We start from the raw sequence: 20,444 nt of genomic DNA on the forward strand, positions 1-20,444 counted from the left end.
ACTTAGAGTTAACATATACCCCAGCAATTCTACTCCTAGGGATATACCCAAGAGAATTAAAAAGATATGTTCACACAAAAATTTGTATACAAATGTTCATAGAAGCATTATTCATAAAAGCCAAAATGTGGAAACGACCCAAATGTCCATCAATGGATGGATGAAAAAAATGCAGCATATATCCATACAATGGAATACTATTAAGCTACAAAAAAGAACAAAGTACTGATACATGCTACAACTGGATGAATTTTGAAAACAGTATACTAAGTGAAAGAAGCCAAACACAAAAGGCCACATATTGTATGATTCTATTTATACAAAATGTCCTGGACAGGGCTTCCCTGGTGGCGCACTGGTTGAGAGTCCGCCTGCCGATGCAGGGGACATGGGCTCGTGCCCCGGTCCAGGAAGATCCCACATGCCGCGGACCGGCTAGGCCCGTGAGCCATGGCCGCTGAGCCTACGCATCCGGAGCCTGTGCTCCCCAACGGAAAAGGCCACAACAGTGAGAGGCCCGCATACCACAAAGACAAAACAAACAAACAAAATGTCCTGAACAGGCAAATCCATAGACACATAGAGTAGATTAGTGGTTTTTGGGCTGGCAGGGGTGAGAGGTTACTGTTAATGGGTATGAGGCTTCTTTCTGGGATGACAAAAACGTTCTGGAATTAGATAGTTGTGATGGTTGTACGACCTTGTGAACATACTAAAAACCACTGCAGTGGCTTTACCCTTTAAAAGGGTAAATTTCATGGTATGTGAATAATATCTCAATAAAAAAAAGAAAAGAATCTTCAACCCCTACTGATTTGAGTATTGACTGCTGTAGTGGACCTATTACTACTAGTGGGAATATTCTCAACTCTCAGGTATGCTGAGGTGGAAGGTTGGGCACATTTACACATACTGATAATCCCTTCAAGCATAAGATTCATATAACATAAAATATTTCAACATCTTCCTCACAAGTAATGCAAAAAAACTTCATTTATACATGTAAAATTGCTCTCATCCAACTTCAGAATTCACTGTTTTTAAAAGAATACAGTACAAACTACATAAAAAAAAATCTCGGACAGATATAATTTATTACTAATCAGTTATGTATTTTGGAAAATTTTTCGTAAACTCACGCTTTCAGCCCACCAAATATTTATTGAGCACTTACTATGTGCAAAGTACTCTACTAGGTACCAGAGATACAGTGGCAAGTGACACAGTTAAATGTCCCTGTGGCTGTGGAGCTGACGTTCTAGAGGAGTCAGATCAACCACCGACAAAGGAACAAGAAATTATCAGAGAGTGAATGGCGACCTTGAAGAAAACAAAATGGAGCAACTCAGTTCAGGGCCCAAGGGAGCATCACCACACAGGATGTCCCCACACTTGGGTCCTACCTGGGCACAACAGGAGCCAATGTGAAAAGACCAAAAGAAACAGCATCACTGTTCCTCCCCTGGGGAGTACGAGCATGTTCTGTCTCTGAAACACACACAAATGAACTTTGGGTATGTGATCTCCAAATCAGCCTTCCAAACACAAGTGGGTGAATAACACGCAACAACACAGTCTTTTAATTTTATTATTTATTTATTTTAATACAAAGCTTTGGCATTAGCAATTTTATGAAAAAATAAAATGTACTAAAAATAAATGCTTGTGTGGCATGATTGGTAAATGATGCACAAAAATAGGTTCTTTTTTCCCTCAAGGCAATCAGTCAGAAAGCATTCTTTTCCTTCTTCAAAACCATTCTACCCTATGGAATAAAAGGAAAAAAGAGAGGTCAAGAATTAGTTAACGGGTAGTTGTCAATGTTTTAAAATAACAGAGAAAGTAATCCTAACTGAATGGTGGCCTGGGGTTGTCCCCAAGTATTTCCCAGACCAATTGGGTAAAGCCAGTAAGTCACTAGCATTTTCCTGAACTCAGCAGATACAGATCTGAGGTCAAGTGGCTCAGTCACTTAAAAGTGTGTTAGTACTTCCAAAAGGAAGGCAGGGAAAAGTACAGATTAACAGCACTTTGTTTAAAAATGCAGGGACAACTGTGGTACAATTTACAACTTTTCCTGGTTTGAACACATGTTCTAAATGCTGAGTGCCCTGAAATCTGTAGCTGCTGTCTTTACAATATGCTCCTGCTTTATACCTCAAACAAATATGTCATTATTTATTTTGAAGTAAGATTTGAGGAGTACAGACTCCCAGGGATGTAAGGCTTTCTTACAGGAATTCCCCAGATTTTATGTGCGTGCGTGCGTGTGTGTGTGTGTGTGTGTGTGTCCCTAAATCAGGTGCCTGAAGGTACCTGACATCTTTGGAAGTTTCCTGCATTACCCTCAGGCTAATGCTGCCCCCTCTGCAGCCTGGCACTGTGGGACTGCCCTAGTTCCTGAACCCTTACAGAATCTGGTTCATTTCTATGGTTCCCACATCATATCTTCAATTCTGCTCTCTTTTTTCCCGGCAGAATTCCAGACCCATACTTCAAACCTCTTAATCTTTGGTCAACATACAACTCTCCAGCATCTCCTGTTTTATCTCCTCCCCATCATCCTGACTTTCTCCTTCAGCTCTGTATTTTCACCTAACCTACCTTCTTGCTTCCAGTCTCTACCATGAAAGCAACTTCTCAGCCATCAGCAATTTTCTTTTTGCTGAAAAGCCTTAGATATCACCTGCTAGTTACAAAAAAACAGTCCAAATTCTGTAGTCTGCCTACTGTCACCACCACCTACAGCAGACACGTCAAACCACACAACTCCCTGAACCTGCTCTGCTTTTTCCCACCTTGTGCTTTAATTATGCCTGGCCTGATTTCTAAGTCACTCCCTCCAGGAAGCCTTTTTCAACTCCCTCAGGGCAAAAGTAGCAGTTCCCCTGTGTCTGTGTGATACTCCTGTCATCTTGTGCTGGGTCCGCAGGTACTCCCTGGCTCTTCCGTCACTTCAACCAGCACCGCAGTGCAGAGCACTGAGCAGTGCAGCCCCCTTCCCTTTCCCCAGGGCTCCTGCAGGGCAAGGCCTGGTGCCTCAAACACTGGGGAGATGGTGCCTAATGAATGAAAGGCTGGGTATGAAGGCCATTCACAGAAACTGCAAACAGGGCTCTACACTTGTTTATTGTAGGTCATATTTAAGACAACACATTGTTCTTATAACATTTCCTCTGAAAAACTGGATATAGGACTTTCAATGGGCAAATAAAGATTTTTAAGCTTACTTTTTTTTTTCTGCCTAAGAAATTATAAACAACTATGCAGCCAAACATTAAAGGCACTTCTGAAAAGTGAAAGATTGACCACTGTCAAAGACAGAAGTCCAGTCAAGGCTTCTGCTGCTGTAATCTTCTTTTTGTCACCATGTTTTTAGAAAACCAAATTTATCTTTTTCATCCGCATTATTTGGAGCCCTTAAACGGCTCTCTGGAGTAGTCAAAGACAAGCAGTGTAAAGGAAAGAGTTGGAACCAGAAATACTGGGCTTGAATCCCATGCCCTTCTTCCTATGGCATTTCTTGGGGGTCACTCAGCCCCTCTGGGCCTCAGGGTACTCCTCTGTGTATATATCTCAGGCTCAGAGTGGCTAAAAGAACTAAATACTAAGACAAAGAAGAGTATTCATGATCAAACTGGGGGCAAATCTTTCCTGGTATTGCTACAAAAAAGGCTGTCTCAGGAAAATAAACAATCAGAGATGTGTGCTAGTGTGAGCAAAAGTTTTTAGGTTGAAAACTAAAAATTCAAAAATCTTTAGATCAGTGTTTCTCAAACTGCAGGCTGTAACCTATTAATGGATCATAAAATCAATGCAGGAGTTCATGACCAACATTAACAACAACACAACAAAAAAGCACAGAGAAGAATAGATCAGAGAATACTGATGCAGTAAGGAAAATGTCTGTGGAACTTCTGTTTCAGTTATACATGTGGGGGCACGGTCAAAATATAAAATGTATTTCTTACAGTAGGAGATGGTTAAAAAAAGAGTTTTAAAAACATTGCTTTTGGACTTCCCTGGTGGCACAGTGGTTAAGAATCCACCTGCCAATGCAGGGGACATGGGTTCGAGCCCTGGTCTGGGAAGATCCCACATGCAGTGGAGCAACTAAGCCCGAGTGCTACAACTGCTGAGCATGCATGTGCTCTAGAGCCTGCGAGCCACAACTACTGAAGCCCACACACCTAGAGCCTGTGCTCCACAACAAGAGAAGCCACTGCAGTGAGAAGCCCGCACACTGCAACGAAGAGTAGCCCCCACTCACCACAACTAGAGAAAGCTGGCGCGCAGCAACAAAGACCCAACTCAGCCAAAAATAAATAAGTTAAAAACAAACAAACAAACAAAACATTGCTTTTGACCCTGAAGGTTCTAAAAGAGGCAGCCAGCAGAGACCCCTACCCCTCTCCTTGGGCTCTGATCTCTCCTAGGAAGGGACCATTTAGGACAGACAATTCAAGAGGAACTCTGAGAACTAGAAGGAGTCTTAGAACTTCTACCTGACTCAGGATCTGCCTCCAAACAGCTCAGCCTTGTAACTTCTGTCTGAATACGCAGGTCCCAGCAAGCTCATTAGCTTTCAACACAGCCCATGTCAGGGATGGACAATTCTGACTGGCAGGAAGTTCTTTCTTACATGAAATGGAAATCTACCTCCCTGTAGATATCTCCAGAGCTACACAGTAAGTATCACCCTCTGTATGCACTGGCTAGTCACCACAGGACCATTATGAGTATTAAATGGGGCAATGTGGGTAGTAACAGAGCCCAAAACAAGAGTAATTTCTTGGTAGGCATACAATAAACAGTAGCTGTTCTCATCTTTGGCGGTCCTCCAAATACCTGGGGACACCTCTTACATCACCCCAGTCTCCTCTAAGGTAAGCATCCCTAAGATAGAAATGATTACGTTTTCAGACTCTTTCATACTGAAATATGTCAACGTTCCTATTAAAGAGTCCGAGCAAAACAATTCAGAAATATTGAGTAGAGAGTAAAATAGAAACATCAGTTCCTTTGACCTGGCTTAAAAATTTCTACCACTAACCTCAGAGGAGGACAGCTGAAGGGGAACACTGGTGTGGACAACTGAAGCCCAATGACCTGCCGCAGAGCTAGGGCTTCTTGGTCTTCAGTTATGCTACAGGATTTCATATTTGTTCCAGTTATTTCATCAAGTTAACCACATCAGATTCATTTCCTCCTCCTGTGACTGTTCTGAATCTTGAATGCCTGGGCTACAATCCTCTGCAAATCTCAGAACATGATTTCTATGCATCAGAATCCAGGAACTAAGAAAGGGCTGTAGAGAATACCTAGCTGAACCTCCCATTTGACTCAAAATCTCTCCTACATCATCCACATATCTTATAACTTGTTCCTCAAATAAAAACAAATATTATTTTTCAAATAAACATTTACTTTTTTATGTTGAGGGAAAAATGGATTTATATAAATGTAAGCTGGTAAATGTTGGGATTTAACAAGGTTTACTTGAATAATGAAGTAGAGCAGAAAACCTCCTCTGGGAACTGAAGTTCAATAATGTTGCTTACTTAGGTACAACAAGTGTTAGGGAAGCTAATATGTATAAATATATTTAACTTACATTTATTTGCCTCTTTGACTACTATCCTGTTTAAATTTGCAAAGTCTCAAAATTCAGTAGATTTGTTTGTAGTCATGGTTGAGTACTTACATAAATAGTATTTCATCACGATAGAAGGGGGTGACCCCAGGTACATGGACTTTTCATTGATCTCTGAGTTAGGCCCTGAGTGAACACGCAGAGCGTAGTGAGGGAGGCGGAGTGCTTTCACCCCTAGTGGAGCAGCAACCCATGGAGGCCTGGACCTGCCTGGGTTCCGCAGCCCTGCCTTTATATATGGCCAGTACTGCTTCATCTTGCCCACAGGGTTTCACCAGTGACTAGACTGGGTCAAGGTCTTATTGACATCACAATACAATCAGTGTAACACTGTCAGAAAAGTAAACTATAACAGTAGATAGAAAGCATAAGGTGGAATTTACTACTAATTTCCAGACAAATCATTAAAATGTGAAAAGATAGAATCTATTTATACAGAAGACTATCTTACAAATGGATGAGGTTACCCAGAAAATTGAAACAGAGCAATTAAATTGAAAAGGCAATCTCACTTTGATTGTAATTTTTTGGTAAAAGTTAAAAGGTAAGATAGATTTCAAAGACTTCATTAATGAAGAATAATTATAAATTTATCTGCTAAAATAAACTTTTCTCCGGAATTAAACCACACAGGAATTTTTCATCAACATTTTTGGGAAAGAGACATTGAGTAAGAGTGGCTATCTTTTTTTTTTTTTTTGGCTGCACTGCACGGCTTGTGGGATCTTAGTTCCCAGACCAAGGATCGAACCCAAGACCCTGGCAGTGGAAGTGCAGAGTGCTAACCATTGGACCACCAGGGAGTTCCTGGCTATTATTTTTTTTATCCCCTACAATTAAAAGGGTCTTTAAAAAAATTAAGTAATTACAGTCACAAAAAAAATCAACACATAAAAGCACAACAGGAGAGCAAAACATCACCCAAAATTGTACTACATTAAGATAATCACCATTAATATTTTGGTGACCATCCTTTCATGCATCCATATGTGTGTGTATACACACACACACACACACACACACACACACACTCTCTCTCTCTCTCTCTCTCTCTCTGTTTCTCTCTCTCTCTCCCCCTCCCTCTCTCTCTCTCAATTTCTCTCTCTAAATGGAATCATGGAAATTGTCCTTCAGAGTGGTTTTGACTGAAGGCACAGAAATAATAGTCAAATGAACAATTGTAGTATCAACCCTCTACAAAGGCTAATGGGAGAAGGGATGGACTAAGACATGGATCTAAGATCTATGACTTAGATTCTGAGTCATGCAGGCATTTATGAGCGGAACTCTAACTTACAATAGGTAACATGTCTATTGAGCATTCTCTAAAATATCTGATACATGGACTGAGCACCTGGCTGATTCTGAGTGGCAGTAAGGTGACTACTAAATTACTTAATAATTCTCTAAAAGTGCCCAGTGTGCAGCTACTTGCTGTGATTTGTTTTCACTCTTTTGTGAAATTTTAAAGAAGTGGGCTTACATTATCATCTAGTTTGATGGGTTGGTATGGGAGTAAACAAAAGAGGTGACTGCAGGTGAAATAAATATTTCTCTCCAAACTGAGGTTTGCATTACAGGTACTCATGAGCTCTTACGATTCGGTATTCTACTTCATGGAAGAAAATTAAACTCATTTGCCAAAGGATAAAGGCAGATGGCCATCTTATTCATAGAACTCTGAAAGAATTGCAGAGGAATTGTTTTGGCTAACATTTATTGAGCACTTATTATGTACGAGGCACTGTGCTAAGCACTTTATATGCTAATTCTCACAACAACCCTATGATGTACTCCTAACTTCTTGTTTTATGGATGACTAAAATAAGCTTCAGATAAATATAACTGCCTAGGCCTCACAAGAAAAATATGGAGGAGCAGGGAGTCAAGTCCAGGTATGCCTGACTCCAGAATCTGGGCAATTAACATTGCGCTATGTTGAAGTAAAACTGCATCAGGTGGGCCCAACAGAAGCAGCTAGCTGTTGACCTGCTGGATGAGGCTGAGGCTATTTATCTGCAGGTTGAAGAATGCCAACTGACATGACATCCTCCCAATATATAATATGTCAAGGATGCCAAAGGGTACTTCTTACAAGTATCTAGCCAAAAGATCAGGTTAGAGGTAATAAAATCATGTCACTGGAAGTGGAGGTTACTTGCCCATTGTTTCTACAGTTGGACTATGAGTATTTAATTAAATCAATTAAATGAGCTTGGTTGGTTGTTATCAATCAATTAAAATGCCAGGACATAACTGAATATAGAGAGCACAGGAATTCTACCAATTCAGGTTCAAATTTGGGCAGTGTCCCAGGGATGCTTTCATCTTGAATTAGTTTTCATGAATACTCCTTAAAAGAAAGGACTGAATAGTATCCTACAGTAAATGCCAAAAATTTAAAGCAAAATAAATAAAGCCAATAAAACCTTTTCTTTATCTTACCCCCATGGAAAGCTACTCTTGGAAAACCATTGGATCAAAATGGACCTCAACTGTTACCCAGCCCAATTTTCCATCCTCTGAAAAACGTTTTACCGACAACAGCCTTGACAACACCCAGCTTCCTTCCGCCTGCATTCTTAGTCCTGAGCACTCCCTACCCCAACGGCAAACCATCTCACTGGTAAACAGCCTTGCTGACAGATGTTCTTCTTTTAACCAAGGCGAAATTTTGCCTTCCTGTAACCTACCCTTTGGTCCTCATTTTGTCCTATGGAAATATAGTTTATGCTTATTTTCTTTTTCTCCTGACAGTCTTTCTAATATTTGGAAGTCACAGGTCTTTCTGACTGCTTCTTTCTTGCAGGTTAAACATCCATGTTCCTTTGACCATAGGCCAGGGTGCCAGTATTCCACCAAAAGCTAAGTAGATAAGACTCCAGGTAAAGTCTGATAAGCACACAGCGAAGTGGGGCTAATCCTGTCTATGATTAGGACACGGGCATTCTCCAAATACTACGACTGTATTGGTTCCCTTGGCATTTGTTCCATTGTTGATTTATTCTAAGCTTGTGGCTAATGAAAGCCCTGAGATCTTTTCTAAAGTGAGCAGTTGTTGCTGAGCAAGGTGAACTCCCAATCAGTGTTACTGTTCATGAAATAAACTATTTTCCTAAGTATGATCCCATCAGGATCAGTATGAAATTGGTAGAAGGCAATTCTCATGATCTTTATGAAAATTACATATTCTCTTGGGATCATCTGGCACATGCAATCCAAGAAACAATTGGTTACTTACTCATTAGCATTCAAGCTAGCTGTGGCTCTGATGATCATGTAGCAGAGTGTGAGAGCACTGAGGAGGCCAAAACTGGCAATAATAAACCATTCTTCTGTTGACAAAGGAAAGGGAGGAAATCACTCTGGGGAGAAGGCTTATGTCAAATCGATGTCAACATTTCCCTCAAATGCAACGAAGCAGACGTCAACGGAGGTGTAAGCCAAGACTGGCCCAAGGAAGTGAAGCAGGAGGAGGTTTGCCAGAGAGCTACTAAGCGGAGAAGGTTAGTGGAAGTAGTGGTGAAAGCTGCAAGGAAAGCATGGCCCAAACATTTCTTCCAGTTAAAAGTCCTGAGGTTTGTGAGAAGTGTGGCCACCAAAAAGTATGTAGTAAAAAGATGTATATAAAATCGCACATGGACATAGGTTTTAAAAATTGTTAATTTAAATGACAGTAAAGTGGACTAGCCATACTTATAACCTTTCTTTCTTCATTTTGTCACTTCTGCATGGCTGTGTCCCTCATTCTTAAAGAAAGGCTTAGAAATATGGAGCAGTGGTTCCCAAAGATCTCGTGGGTACTCCAAGCAGTCTGTGGGCTGGCCTTCCATGGCATTCACATCTATATTCTTTTTGCTTATGAGTGGGTTTACTTATAGTCTTTATTTAAAAAGGACATCTTATTGGTGTCTCCTGCAAAGAAAAGAACTACCCTTCACAACCCCACTGCTGGGAAGCGGCACTGGCTGTTCTGGCTTTATTAAACAGAAGTAGAAAGGGTAGGTTATTCCAACTCTTGGCTCATCAAAGAGTTGAAAACCTCTGGTACACAGAACTCTAAAGGTTTCTATCTAGTTTCTCTCTAGATCCAGGAAATAGGTTAATATTTTCCCTTAAGTTTTCAAACTCTGTATCATCAAGGTAACATTCCAAAAACTGTACTTACTGAGAACCACAAAAATAACCTGAGAACCAATCTGACTTCCTAAAAAGTCTTAACTATATTTCCTAAAATATAAACAAACTAGGGCTGGTTTAACAAAGTGTTACACAGTAAAGTTCCCTATACATCTGCAATAATGCAGAGAAGAAATTTATACTTGGAATGCCAAATGTTTATATGCGAAAGCTTTGTATAACATGGGCGTTTCTTAATCTGGTTTTCATGAATCCTACATCTATGCAAAACTGTGTGTGCCTAGGAATTTTTCTAGAAAAAGGTTATTATACTTTCACTGAATTTTAAAGGTTGTGATCTTCAAAAGGTTAAGAAGAACTGTTCTTCAGGATTCCAGGATGCTGAGTTGTTCTATGCGCATTTCTCTGCCCACCTTGGTTTACATTATTAAAATGCACAGCAAACTCTTTCATTTTAGATAACAGTGCAGCCACTGCTTCTTGGAATACAAATTCCTCATCAATAGAGTGAATTTACAAGGTTTTTATTTAAGTCAAAATAAACATTGAAGAACCCATGCAAAATCCACCATTTTTACCCACATATATTTTAAGTTAGAAAAAATATATACTGGCATTTAAAAAAAATTAAGAGATGGCTGATAATCAATTTCAAGAAGCTTAACATAGCATTCTTTATTTTTTTCTTCTTAGACTTTTATACATGATAAGCAGACTAACTTTTAGAACTTCAATTATGTCTATGTTTCCAATTTGAATATAGCATCCATACATGCATGGCATTTCAGTTATAAAAATTAGTAACCAAAAAGAAGTAAACACTGTTGTAATAATACCCGATGGGCCCAGAGGTATTTTAGCACCAACCTACTGCAGCTGGGATCTCGGTCACCTCTGTTCTCCTCAGTGTGTAGTTAGCACAGTGCCTTGCAAACAGTGGATGCTGGTTGAACGCACTGTGGTTACTATGGCACTACAGAGCTTTGATGTTAAAGTAGAGGTAGCTTTGGTCTAATTTAACCGCATGAGTTTTATTTATTAACATGTACAAATTCTGCTGAAGGTGATTAATTTGATACATGAAGTAATATTTTTATCATCAAAACATAAGATTTTGAAAGGATATTTCTATATAAAATATAATGGGATCAGTACTTTATGTAGTAGTAGGTGCTCAATAAATGTCGATCAATGAAGGACCTACCAAAAACTCATTAGTAAACAGACAACCTTTGTCTCCTTTATTACTACTAGATCAATTTTTAAAAATCTAGCCCATAAAACCTAAATGTCAAAGCAGGACAACATGAAATGCTGTTAAAACAAACCATTGGTAAATGGTAAGAAATCAGTCAAATTGTATCAAAGAATAGTTTTACTTATTTTATAACTGAATGAAGTCTCCTTGAGTTTAGAAAATGAGAAAATAAAACTTGGGAAATCATTTTCTAACAATAATTTTTGGTTAGTTAAGATCACGTATACTTCAATTGAATAGACCACACAAGTCTTACTATTTAAGGGAAAACTCTTTTTAACAGCTTTATCCATTTTACTGACTCCCAGAGTTGAGAGGAGTCCCATTAGGGTTAGGGCTCGAAGCTATAGGTAAGCAACAGATATACTGAAAAAGGCAGCACCAGGGTGATGACGAGGAAGATGGGGTGAAAGGTTGTTAGATGAAAGTAACACATAAAGAATGGATTGAAAACAGCTGGCTTGTTACGGGGTGAATGTCCACGAGGCCCACTCGCACGCCTGCCAGCCCACTCATACTTTGGCAAGGCCATCAAAACACTCAGAGCATTTTTTTTTTCTTCTCGTCAACAGTTCAACAATCATGACGTTCATAATTAGCCCAGAGCATATTTTAAAAGTAGATTACCTTTTGGGTCTTCTCACACTTCTTGTACAATTATACCAAAGAGGTAAGTGCTAAGACACCAAATTTCATAAAAGTGTAAAATAGAGTGAGCAGCAGCTGGCCATCTCAACTGAATTTTTAGGTTCAAATTCTGGATTAGTTTTTTACTAGGTTGCCTGCAGCCTAGGTACTAGAGACCACTGGTGCTCACAGTGCTCACTGAGATGCTGCTGACGTCCTACCTTATATCCCTGTCTGCAATGCAATCGTTTCAAATCAGGCTTATAAACAGCTATTAAGACAAACCTCTGATCAGCTAGTCATCAAATGGCAACTATTCCTATTAACTACACACAAGTACACAAGCTTCTTACTATAAAGGAAGTTTTGTTATTCCAAATATCTGTTTTAACAAAAGTAACCATTACTTTCTCAGTTACAGACTAAGTCACTATCCCTGGTGATTGCCTCAACTCTCCACCACACATCAAATACCAGCAGCAAATCTGTCCTGTGCCCTGGGCGCAGGTCCCACTTACTTGTTACTGCGATGTTGATCTCTCCTGTTCTAGGAGTGAGATCCCCATCCTGAGGAAGAGGCGAGATCCCCGAAGTTCGAAGTGGCTCGAGGCCAAGGGAGTTGTCACTGGCGAGGTCACCTAGGGCTGATCTTCGGTTAACTGCTTGGGTTCTGGTGAGCCTTTCCATATCAAATGCTACGTTATCAGTACATGGCAAATTTGGCTGCAAAATATTTCCAGATTAAAAGTACTTGTAAGATTAACAAATCGTTTTATACAATTCTAAATGTTTGACATCCTGTTGCAAAGACTTTACCAAGTTTTTTCCAGGTGATTTCCTCTCATTTCTCTCCCCATCTACACCTTCCACTCTAATTCCAAGAATTTTTATTTAAAAGAAACAGATGATTTCTTCCACAAAATGGTACTAAGGAAAGCCAAAATCCATTGCAGAACTGAGAAAATTAAACACTTCATCTTTATAAAGTGACAACCTTTTGTGGACATGGCTCACAGGCAGAAGGATTATTATAAAGCTGACAAACAGTGCAGTGTATCACTGGCTCGTATGTTAATACAGGTAACATAAAATATCCTTTCACCCTATTAACTTCTCTGTAATACCCCCATCTATCTGCTAGTCAGTTTTTAAATATCTTCTATCTTTAAACATAAGTAAAGCATACAACCAAGAGCAGATCAACATTGAAAAGACCTTTGAACTCTAAGAAAACTATGTTTCAAAACCTAAGCATTGGGACTTCCCTGGGGCCACCGTGGTTAAGACTCTGCGCTCCCAATGCAGGGGGCCTGGGTTCGATTCCTGGTACGGGAACTAGATCCCACATGCATGTCGCAACTAAGAGTTCGCATGCCACAACTAAGGAGCCCGCCTGTCACAACTAAGACCCAGTGCAACAACAACAACAAAAAAAACCTAAGCATCTAATGCTGAAGAAAAGGTACAGAGCTGCTGTGGGGTCAAAGCCTACCAACTAAAAAGTGGATATGAAAGGCCAGGGATGCTGCTAGACAGTCTCAAGGACGGCCCTCACCAGAAGGAATTACCTAGGCCAGTGTCAATGGTGAAGAGGTGAAGAAACTACAACATCACTGATGTGATCTCTGGAGATGGAGGAGAAATGGGGCATCACTATCTAACTAGATTACATCTAAACTGTCATCTGATAACATATTTCAAATAGGACTACTTAGATCTGTAAAGCTAAAACAAGGAATTCATCTGTTGGGTCAAAATAAACTTTCCTCTCTATATGGAGATTATTCATTCACTCTTTTATGAGACCAGAAAGTATTTCACTTTCCTCTAAAAAGCAATAATCCTGGACATACACTTCTCTTAAGGAAGGAACTGCAGGAAGTCTCCAAGGTCCTCAGTTAGTCAGTGCTGACTCTCCTGGCCAGGGCTGAAGTGCCCTATGTGGCCGGCACCCAACCAAAACCCCTGCCCAGCTGTCAAAGGTCTGCCCAGGGCTGGCACTGCCCACCTTCACTGACTGCAATTACCATCGCCCAGGAGAGCAAAGCCAAATTTAAGAGGAAGGAACATAAGTGATGACATAGTTTTATACCATGCTGAATGCAGAAAAAATTACTATTGGACCAGAGTTAAAAGTCTACATTCTATTCCTTAAAAAAAAAAAATATTGGAATAGAGGAAAATCACGTCCTTCTCTCTACCTCAGTTCTTCATCACACATCCACCACCCAACAGAAGCAGGCTGTAAAGTGGACTAGCACAGTTCTTTATCTGCTCTTCCAGAAGTTCCCTGAGGTGGGCTGGACTTTAAGTAATGTGGGAAAAAAGGCAGTGTTGGACTAACAGGATTATCTGGCAGAGAAAGCCAGTGTTTTCTTGTGAGACTTTTAACCATCCACTTGTGCTATGTTATGTTATGCTTAGAGATAACACTACACAAATGTATTAACAAAATAGGAAACATACCACAATTCCCAGGGCCTTCAAAATATTAAGTTTGCACATAGGACAGGTACAATGTTCACTAAGCCAGGGATCCACGCAGGATTTGTGGAAAACATGCCTATAAAAAAAATGGAGAATTATATCACAAATTATATACTAAAAAACTCCTAGGCCAAAATGTAAAGAAATGGAATTTTTAGTTAGTCTGTTTGGTACCAAGAGACAAATATTGGGAATGTATTAAAATTGAGCTGGCATTTGTGGAAATTGAGCTGGATTTGTGGAAAACATGCCTATAAAAAAAATGGAGAATTATATCACAAATTATATACTAAAAAACTCCTAGGCCAAAATGTAAAGAAATGGAATTTTTAGTTAGTCTGTTTGGTACCAAGAGACAGATATTGGGGATGTATTAAAATTGAGCTGGCAATCTGAATCCAATCTTGTATGTTGATAGCTGAATGAGCTGGCAAGCTGAATCCAATCTTGTATGTTGATAGCACTGTATAATGAGTACTGATACGTAGTATTTGGCTGTTTGGTGTTTTTACTCCACCAAATTCCAAAAAAGGTTTGAGGAAAAGTAGGAAATTTATTAACAATGAAGATAATGAATTATACGTTATAAATCAGTTGTTTTCAATAATATCTAAAGTAGAAATAGAATTTCAAGAAAATATTAACCAGAAGTTAAAATGAAGAGTTCTCTATATAATTAGTTTCATGGACCTCTGTTTAAATGTCATTTAAAATATTATTTAAAAAGACTTCTAAGCAACCCAGGTTAAATGTTTGTAAAGTTATAAACATTGGGTGGTTGGAAGTATTTTTAGGGATGCTCTGTGCTTAAGGATCAGATAACATTTAGTAGCAATTTCCAGTTGAAATGTTGAAGGGAGAGAGAGGATGGGTGATTTTCTCTCTTATTCCAGAAAGCAGAAAGTCACATCCTTGTGACTGGAAATAAATCATGGACGGTTTTGCATTCTTGAAAAAGATGCCTGTGTCCTTTGGAAAGGAGAAAAGATTGTGAAGGAGCTGTTGACATCATTTCTCAAGCTCAAGTACCTCTCCATGGTAGCTCTGAGAACCTGAAATGAGGCCACACGGAAGCCCCAGAGTCCTGGCCAAGCAGAGGCAGGGGCAGGTGCCAGGACAGATGTTCCAGGCACCTTTGGAAGCACTATAATCAGAGTGTTCGGATAAGCCAGAATAAATTTTGAGAAAGATATCAAATTGAACCATGGTATGCCTTTTAAACTTTGTTAATGTATAATTTATATATAACTTATAAGCAGTTATATACACCTGTTTTAAAATGAAGTTTTGATTTTAAAAAGTAGGAGATCTAGAAAACTCACTTTTTAAATTGGGATTTGGAAGAAACATTCATGCTTACAGCTTCAACCCAAACAACCTAACATCACTTGGTAGCCTTGTACCCATTTCTTTGGGGTAAGAATAAAAATCTTGACAATTAAATATATTCATCTAGTCTGAAATTTACAGATAATGCAATGAACCAGAACCTCATCATCCTTGGAGGCTTTTATTTAAAACTGAAGGTTTTTACTTAAGAGGTGAAAGTCATCAAACCATAGGCAAGACCTAAATTCATTCAGTATACACAATGCACTGTCACGTCTGTTTCCTGTTCCTTGCATCCAAGTATGAGTGTACTCCAAAAGGGAGATGAAGGCTCCTTACCACAGGGCTCCACCGAGGGTGTGTTCTCAGATGTGGGGTTTACTCCCCAGCAGCTGTGAACTGTGCCAGTGCTGGCTGTGGCCTAACAAAGACTAGAACAAGACCTCTAGTCCTTTTTGAAGATACATACCCTTTAGGTCTGACATAAATGACAGATCCTCCCCCTTGCAAGGGTGCATCTGCCTAATATCTGGCATACTTTTTGAAAGGCCTATGGACCACTGAGGGTTTGGTTAGTGTTGGGTGGCTGGGAAGGTTCTCTAAGCCAGTTCTATGTAGTGTGGACAATGGACTTTGGCCAGCTGGCAGGTGACAGAAGAGATAAGGTTTTGTGATCTCTGATGCAGCTGCTTTGGTGTGGGGCAGCTGACTTGAGCCGGCTGTTTGTGGAGACCTTGGTTTAAGCCAGCAGCGGTGGCCTGGCTTTCACCTTCCCACTCTTACCAGCGTTTTTGCTTTCCCCTTTTCTTATTGTCTGGTCTCTTCTATTACTGGTTATTCAGAAAGGAACAAAATGGTATAATCCTATATTTAATATAATCCTATATTTAATCTTTAAAGCTGCATAAGTTGAGTGTTCTCTATTTATCTGTTCCTTTAACCTTAGTTATAAATGGATTTCTCTTATGTTGGGTTCTTAATTGTTTCCTTGTAGGTTTGCTGATCTAAAAGAAAGTATCTGGTCCCCTGCTGTGGGGCACTGTAATGAAGGAAAACAAAGACTAACTGGTTTTCTAGGGACAAGCTGAGAAAGAAAGCCTCCCCTCCTTAGCTAACTCAAAATCACAAAGAAATATTTTCTTTCATAAAAAAATAACTTTTCCTTTTGACTATCTGTTTACCCCTTGGCTTTCCTACCCCCTGTCCCCAGCCCAGCCAGTGATCCATCCCTCCCTCCCTCCCACACTCCCTCCTCCATCTGTGCTGTCTTTCCAGGTTCCCAGCTCCTGCACCTGGCCCAGAGACCATCAGTCCGATTCCCACAGCACATCTCCCTCTTCTGAAAACAAAACCCGACAATGTTTGTCTTCACCTACTGGCCCTTCCGACACATGCCTATCACTCTGCTTCAGGTCACTGACAGAATTGTGGTGAAGAGCTGCCCTGTACTCGTTGCTTCTTTGTCACCCATCCTTTTTACCTCTTGCTTCTATCTTCTCAGGTCTACTGTTTTACCAACTCCACATGGCCTTCCCTTCCTCCTAGGGAAAGTTCTGCTACTACAACACTCTGAGCCTTGACAAACTGCCCTTTCTGACTCCCAGCTGTCTCATCTGAACACTGCGGGTTTGGGTCGCAGTGGGAAAGGTTGCCTGCCATCTATCTTGTGAAGCTGTTTGGAGCAGTAAGTGAAAAACTTAGAAAAGGCACCAAGGACATGCAGATGAAAGGTGTCATTAAATATACATTCAGGCAGAGTAACGTCAACATTTCACATGATATCCTGATACGTGGTCAGAACACTTGGTGTGCCTCAGGTCCCAGCATGGCCAGCACCAGAGTGACCTCTTACAAGCTTGCAGACATACCACAAGCATGCACAGACACCTCAGAGGGCGGCAGCTGGGGCCAGCCAGACCTTGAAAAGAAGCCCCCTTCTCATTTTTATAGAAGACTTGAATAATAAAAATGCACATAAAAGCAGAAAAGGGCCCAACATATTTAGGGCTGAGTGGTGTACGGGAATGGAAAGCAGGTGATGTGCTGAGGAACAGTGAAACGTGAAAAGGATAAGCGTATCAGAGCTTCAACAAAAGTCCTTTATTCCTATTAGAAATACTTTGGGATACAGAATGTGAAGTGTATAGAACATAAAAGGAACCAAACCAATAATACTGAAATACGCTGCTTTCCCACTCTTCCACTTCCTACGTACACCATAAGCTAGAGTGATCAGAACAACGGCTGGGGGTGGGGTGAGGAGTCTACATTGAGGGTGAGTTGTTTTCACAGTTCTGCAGCCTGTTGGTGCCGTGCAAGAACCTGGCAAATATAAAAGGATCCAGGATTATTAAAGGTCAGAGGAAAGAACTCTTTTCCCTGAACTGGGACTGGCAGCAGACAATGTTGAAACAGGCCCTCCCTCTGAGGAGGGGGCATCACGGTAATGCCTCTGCCAGCAGCCAGATGACTGACCCATCTTAGCTCCCGAAGTGGCATCTTAGACATACGGTTATCTAAGCTGCAGAACTCTACTTCTGAAAAGTATTTTTAACCACTAAACATGTTGTGGCTGACCTTTAAATAAAAGAGGCCTAAATAAAGTGCCAGTTTTCCAGTTTCTAAGATGTGTTGGCTAACATCCAAAGGATGATCAACTGTAATCAACTGCCACAAGTATGAGGTCCCAAAGCAATGCCAACTGCCATCTGTCCACAGTAAATTAACATGACAGAAGGTAAAAAGTAAAGGTCATGCAACAAAAAGCCAGCAATCCATGAGAGGTTTGCTATCTACAGAAAGTCTTAGTTCAGTCTCGAGATAGGCTTGTTAAAAGGAAGGACAGACAAAGGCATCTGGGCTTTTCTTCTCCCCTTACTCAGGGGAAGAAGGGACAGTGAGTGCAGATGCTTTCCAGAGTCTGGCTGTAAAGGGGAGAAGCTGTAGAGTGGTACAGCTTTGGAGATGGGTTTGAAAGAGAATTATAAAAACTGGATAGAAAATGCTTGAGCATGATGAAATGCTGGTGGGTAGAGACAGAAACAACAAAAACTGGAGGGAGCAGATAGTCAATACAGCAAGGTCCTCAAGGAAGGGAAGGTGTTGGCACACAGAGGCCTATGTTGAAAGAGCACATTAGAACCAAGGAGGCTGTCCTCTCCATCCTAATGGGAGGGAAGGCTGCAAGGGTGGGTGTGGAGGCAGGTACGCATGAAGGCTTGGGAACAGCAGGCTGGGAGAATTTCGGCTGTCTAACAGCCATTATTTTCTGTGAGATTTATGGTGAAGTTACCTGATGAGAGTAAGGAATAAAGGGATGAGTTAGGGTGTTTAAGGAGAATGAATACACCTTGGATGTGCTGCTTGAGGAGTAGGGAGAAATGACCAGGGAAAGAGAGGGGCTCCGAGCAGTGCTCCCGGCCCAGCTGGAGGGCTGGTTGGAGCCCCACGGGAGGCAGGGAGGTAGCAGAGCTGTCTGGCAACCAGAGCTAAAGGAAGACATAGCAGAGTCACACCTCGGCTCAGTTTTAAAGACCTATAGACAAAAGAGGAAGGGCAGGGTATCTCAGGCAGAGGGAAAAAAGCAAGTAGCGGCACTAGAGTTAATTCAAAGGTACTTGAGAAGAATCCACTGGAAAACAGAGGCTTGGAGAAGATAAAGATGAGTAAAGATGAGTAAAGTAAAGATCAATATTTGTGTTGAGCCATCCTCTAGGTCAGTGGTTCTCAACCGGAGACATCTGTGGTTGTCAGAACTGTGTGCGGGGGGTGCTATTGGCGCCTAGTGAGTGGAGCCAAAGATACGGCTAAATAACCCACAATGCACAGGCAGCACCCCAACTTGCCCAACAAAGAATTATCTGGTCCCAAATGTCCACAGTGCCCAGGTGGAGAGACCCTGCTCTAGGTCAAAAGTTGTCAACTTGGGTCATACAAAATGTTGCTTGATGTGCAAAGTTAGTCTTTACTGCACCTGAGAATCATGCTGTTGTCACCATTTCAGTTAGGTGAAATGTTTTGCTGAGGAGGCTGTGCAACACAGAAAGCTACAACCTGCTTCAAAGCAAAAGGGGAAGTCGGGGCAGTGGGCATGTATAGTCTAGACAAGGATCTAGGAATAAAGGACAACCAAGTGAGCAGTGACCTAATTACAGGTGCATAGAAATGCTGTTAAGTTTGCCAAATTCTCATACTGGAAAGCAGACCACAAACACAAAGGTTGAGACCCCTCCTCTGGTGGAAGATGCAGCCATAGAAATGGCTGAGATCAAGCAAAGCTCTAGACTTCAATAGATGGTATGGAGAGATTGGGAAGATGGCGGAAGAGTAAGACGGGGAGATCACCTTCCTCCCCACAAATACACCAGAAATACATCTACACGTGGAACAACTCCTACAGAACACCTACTGAACACTGGCAGAAGACCTCAGACCTCCCAAAAGGCAAGAAACTCCCCACGTACCTGGGTAGGGCAAAAAAAAAAATAATAAACAGAGACAAAAGAATAGGGACGGGACCTGCACCAGTGGGAGGGAGCTGTGAAGGAGGAAAAGTTTCCATACACTAGGAAGCCCCTTTGCGGGCGGAGACTGCGGGTGGCGGAGGCGGGGAGCTTCGGTGCCGCGGAAGAGAGCACAGCAACAGGGGTGCGGAGGGCAAAGCGGTGAGATTCCCTCACAGAGGATCGGTGCCGACCAGCACTCACCAGCCCGAGAGGCTTGTCTGCTCACCCGCCGGGGCGGGCGGGGCTGGGAGCTGAGGCTGGGCTTTGGTCGGAGCGCAGGGAGAGCGTGAACACAGCCCGCAGGGGGTTAGTGCACCATGGTTAGCCGGGAAGGAGTCCGGGGAAAAGTCTGCACCTGCCGAAGAGGCAAGAGACGTTTTCTTCCCTCTTTGTTTCCTGGTGGGATTAAGAGCGCTGCTTAAAGGAGCTCCAGAGACGGGCACGA

The 20,444-nt window shown here is 41.3% G+C and overlaps 1 protein-coding gene across 1 annotated transcript in view; it reads right to left on the minus strand.

Moving 5' to 3' along the window:
- Positions 1-1,589: 1,589 nt before the first annotated feature.
- Positions 1,590-20,444, minus strand: part of RNF130 (ring finger protein 130) — a 108,166-nt gene continuing 89,311 nt past the window's right edge. The window contains exons 6-9 of the mRNA XM_082837156.1: positions 14,145-14,241; positions 12,197-12,401; positions 8,895-8,988; positions 1,590-1,765 (exon numbers count right to left, since the gene is read on the minus strand). Coding sequence (XP_082693282.1) covers positions 1,750-1,765; positions 8,895-8,988; positions 12,197-12,401; positions 14,145-14,241 — 412 coding nt within the window. The 3' untranslated portion in view covers positions 1,590-1,749. The remainder of the gene's footprint in view (positions 1,766-8,894; positions 8,989-12,196; positions 12,402-14,144; positions 14,242-20,444) is intronic.

Source organism: Leucopleurus acutus (assembly GCF_964270905.1).
Source record: "Leucopleurus acutus genome assembly, chromosome: 3".
NCBI lineage: Eukaryota > Metazoa > Chordata > Mammalia > Artiodactyla > Delphinidae > Leucopleurus > Leucopleurus acutus.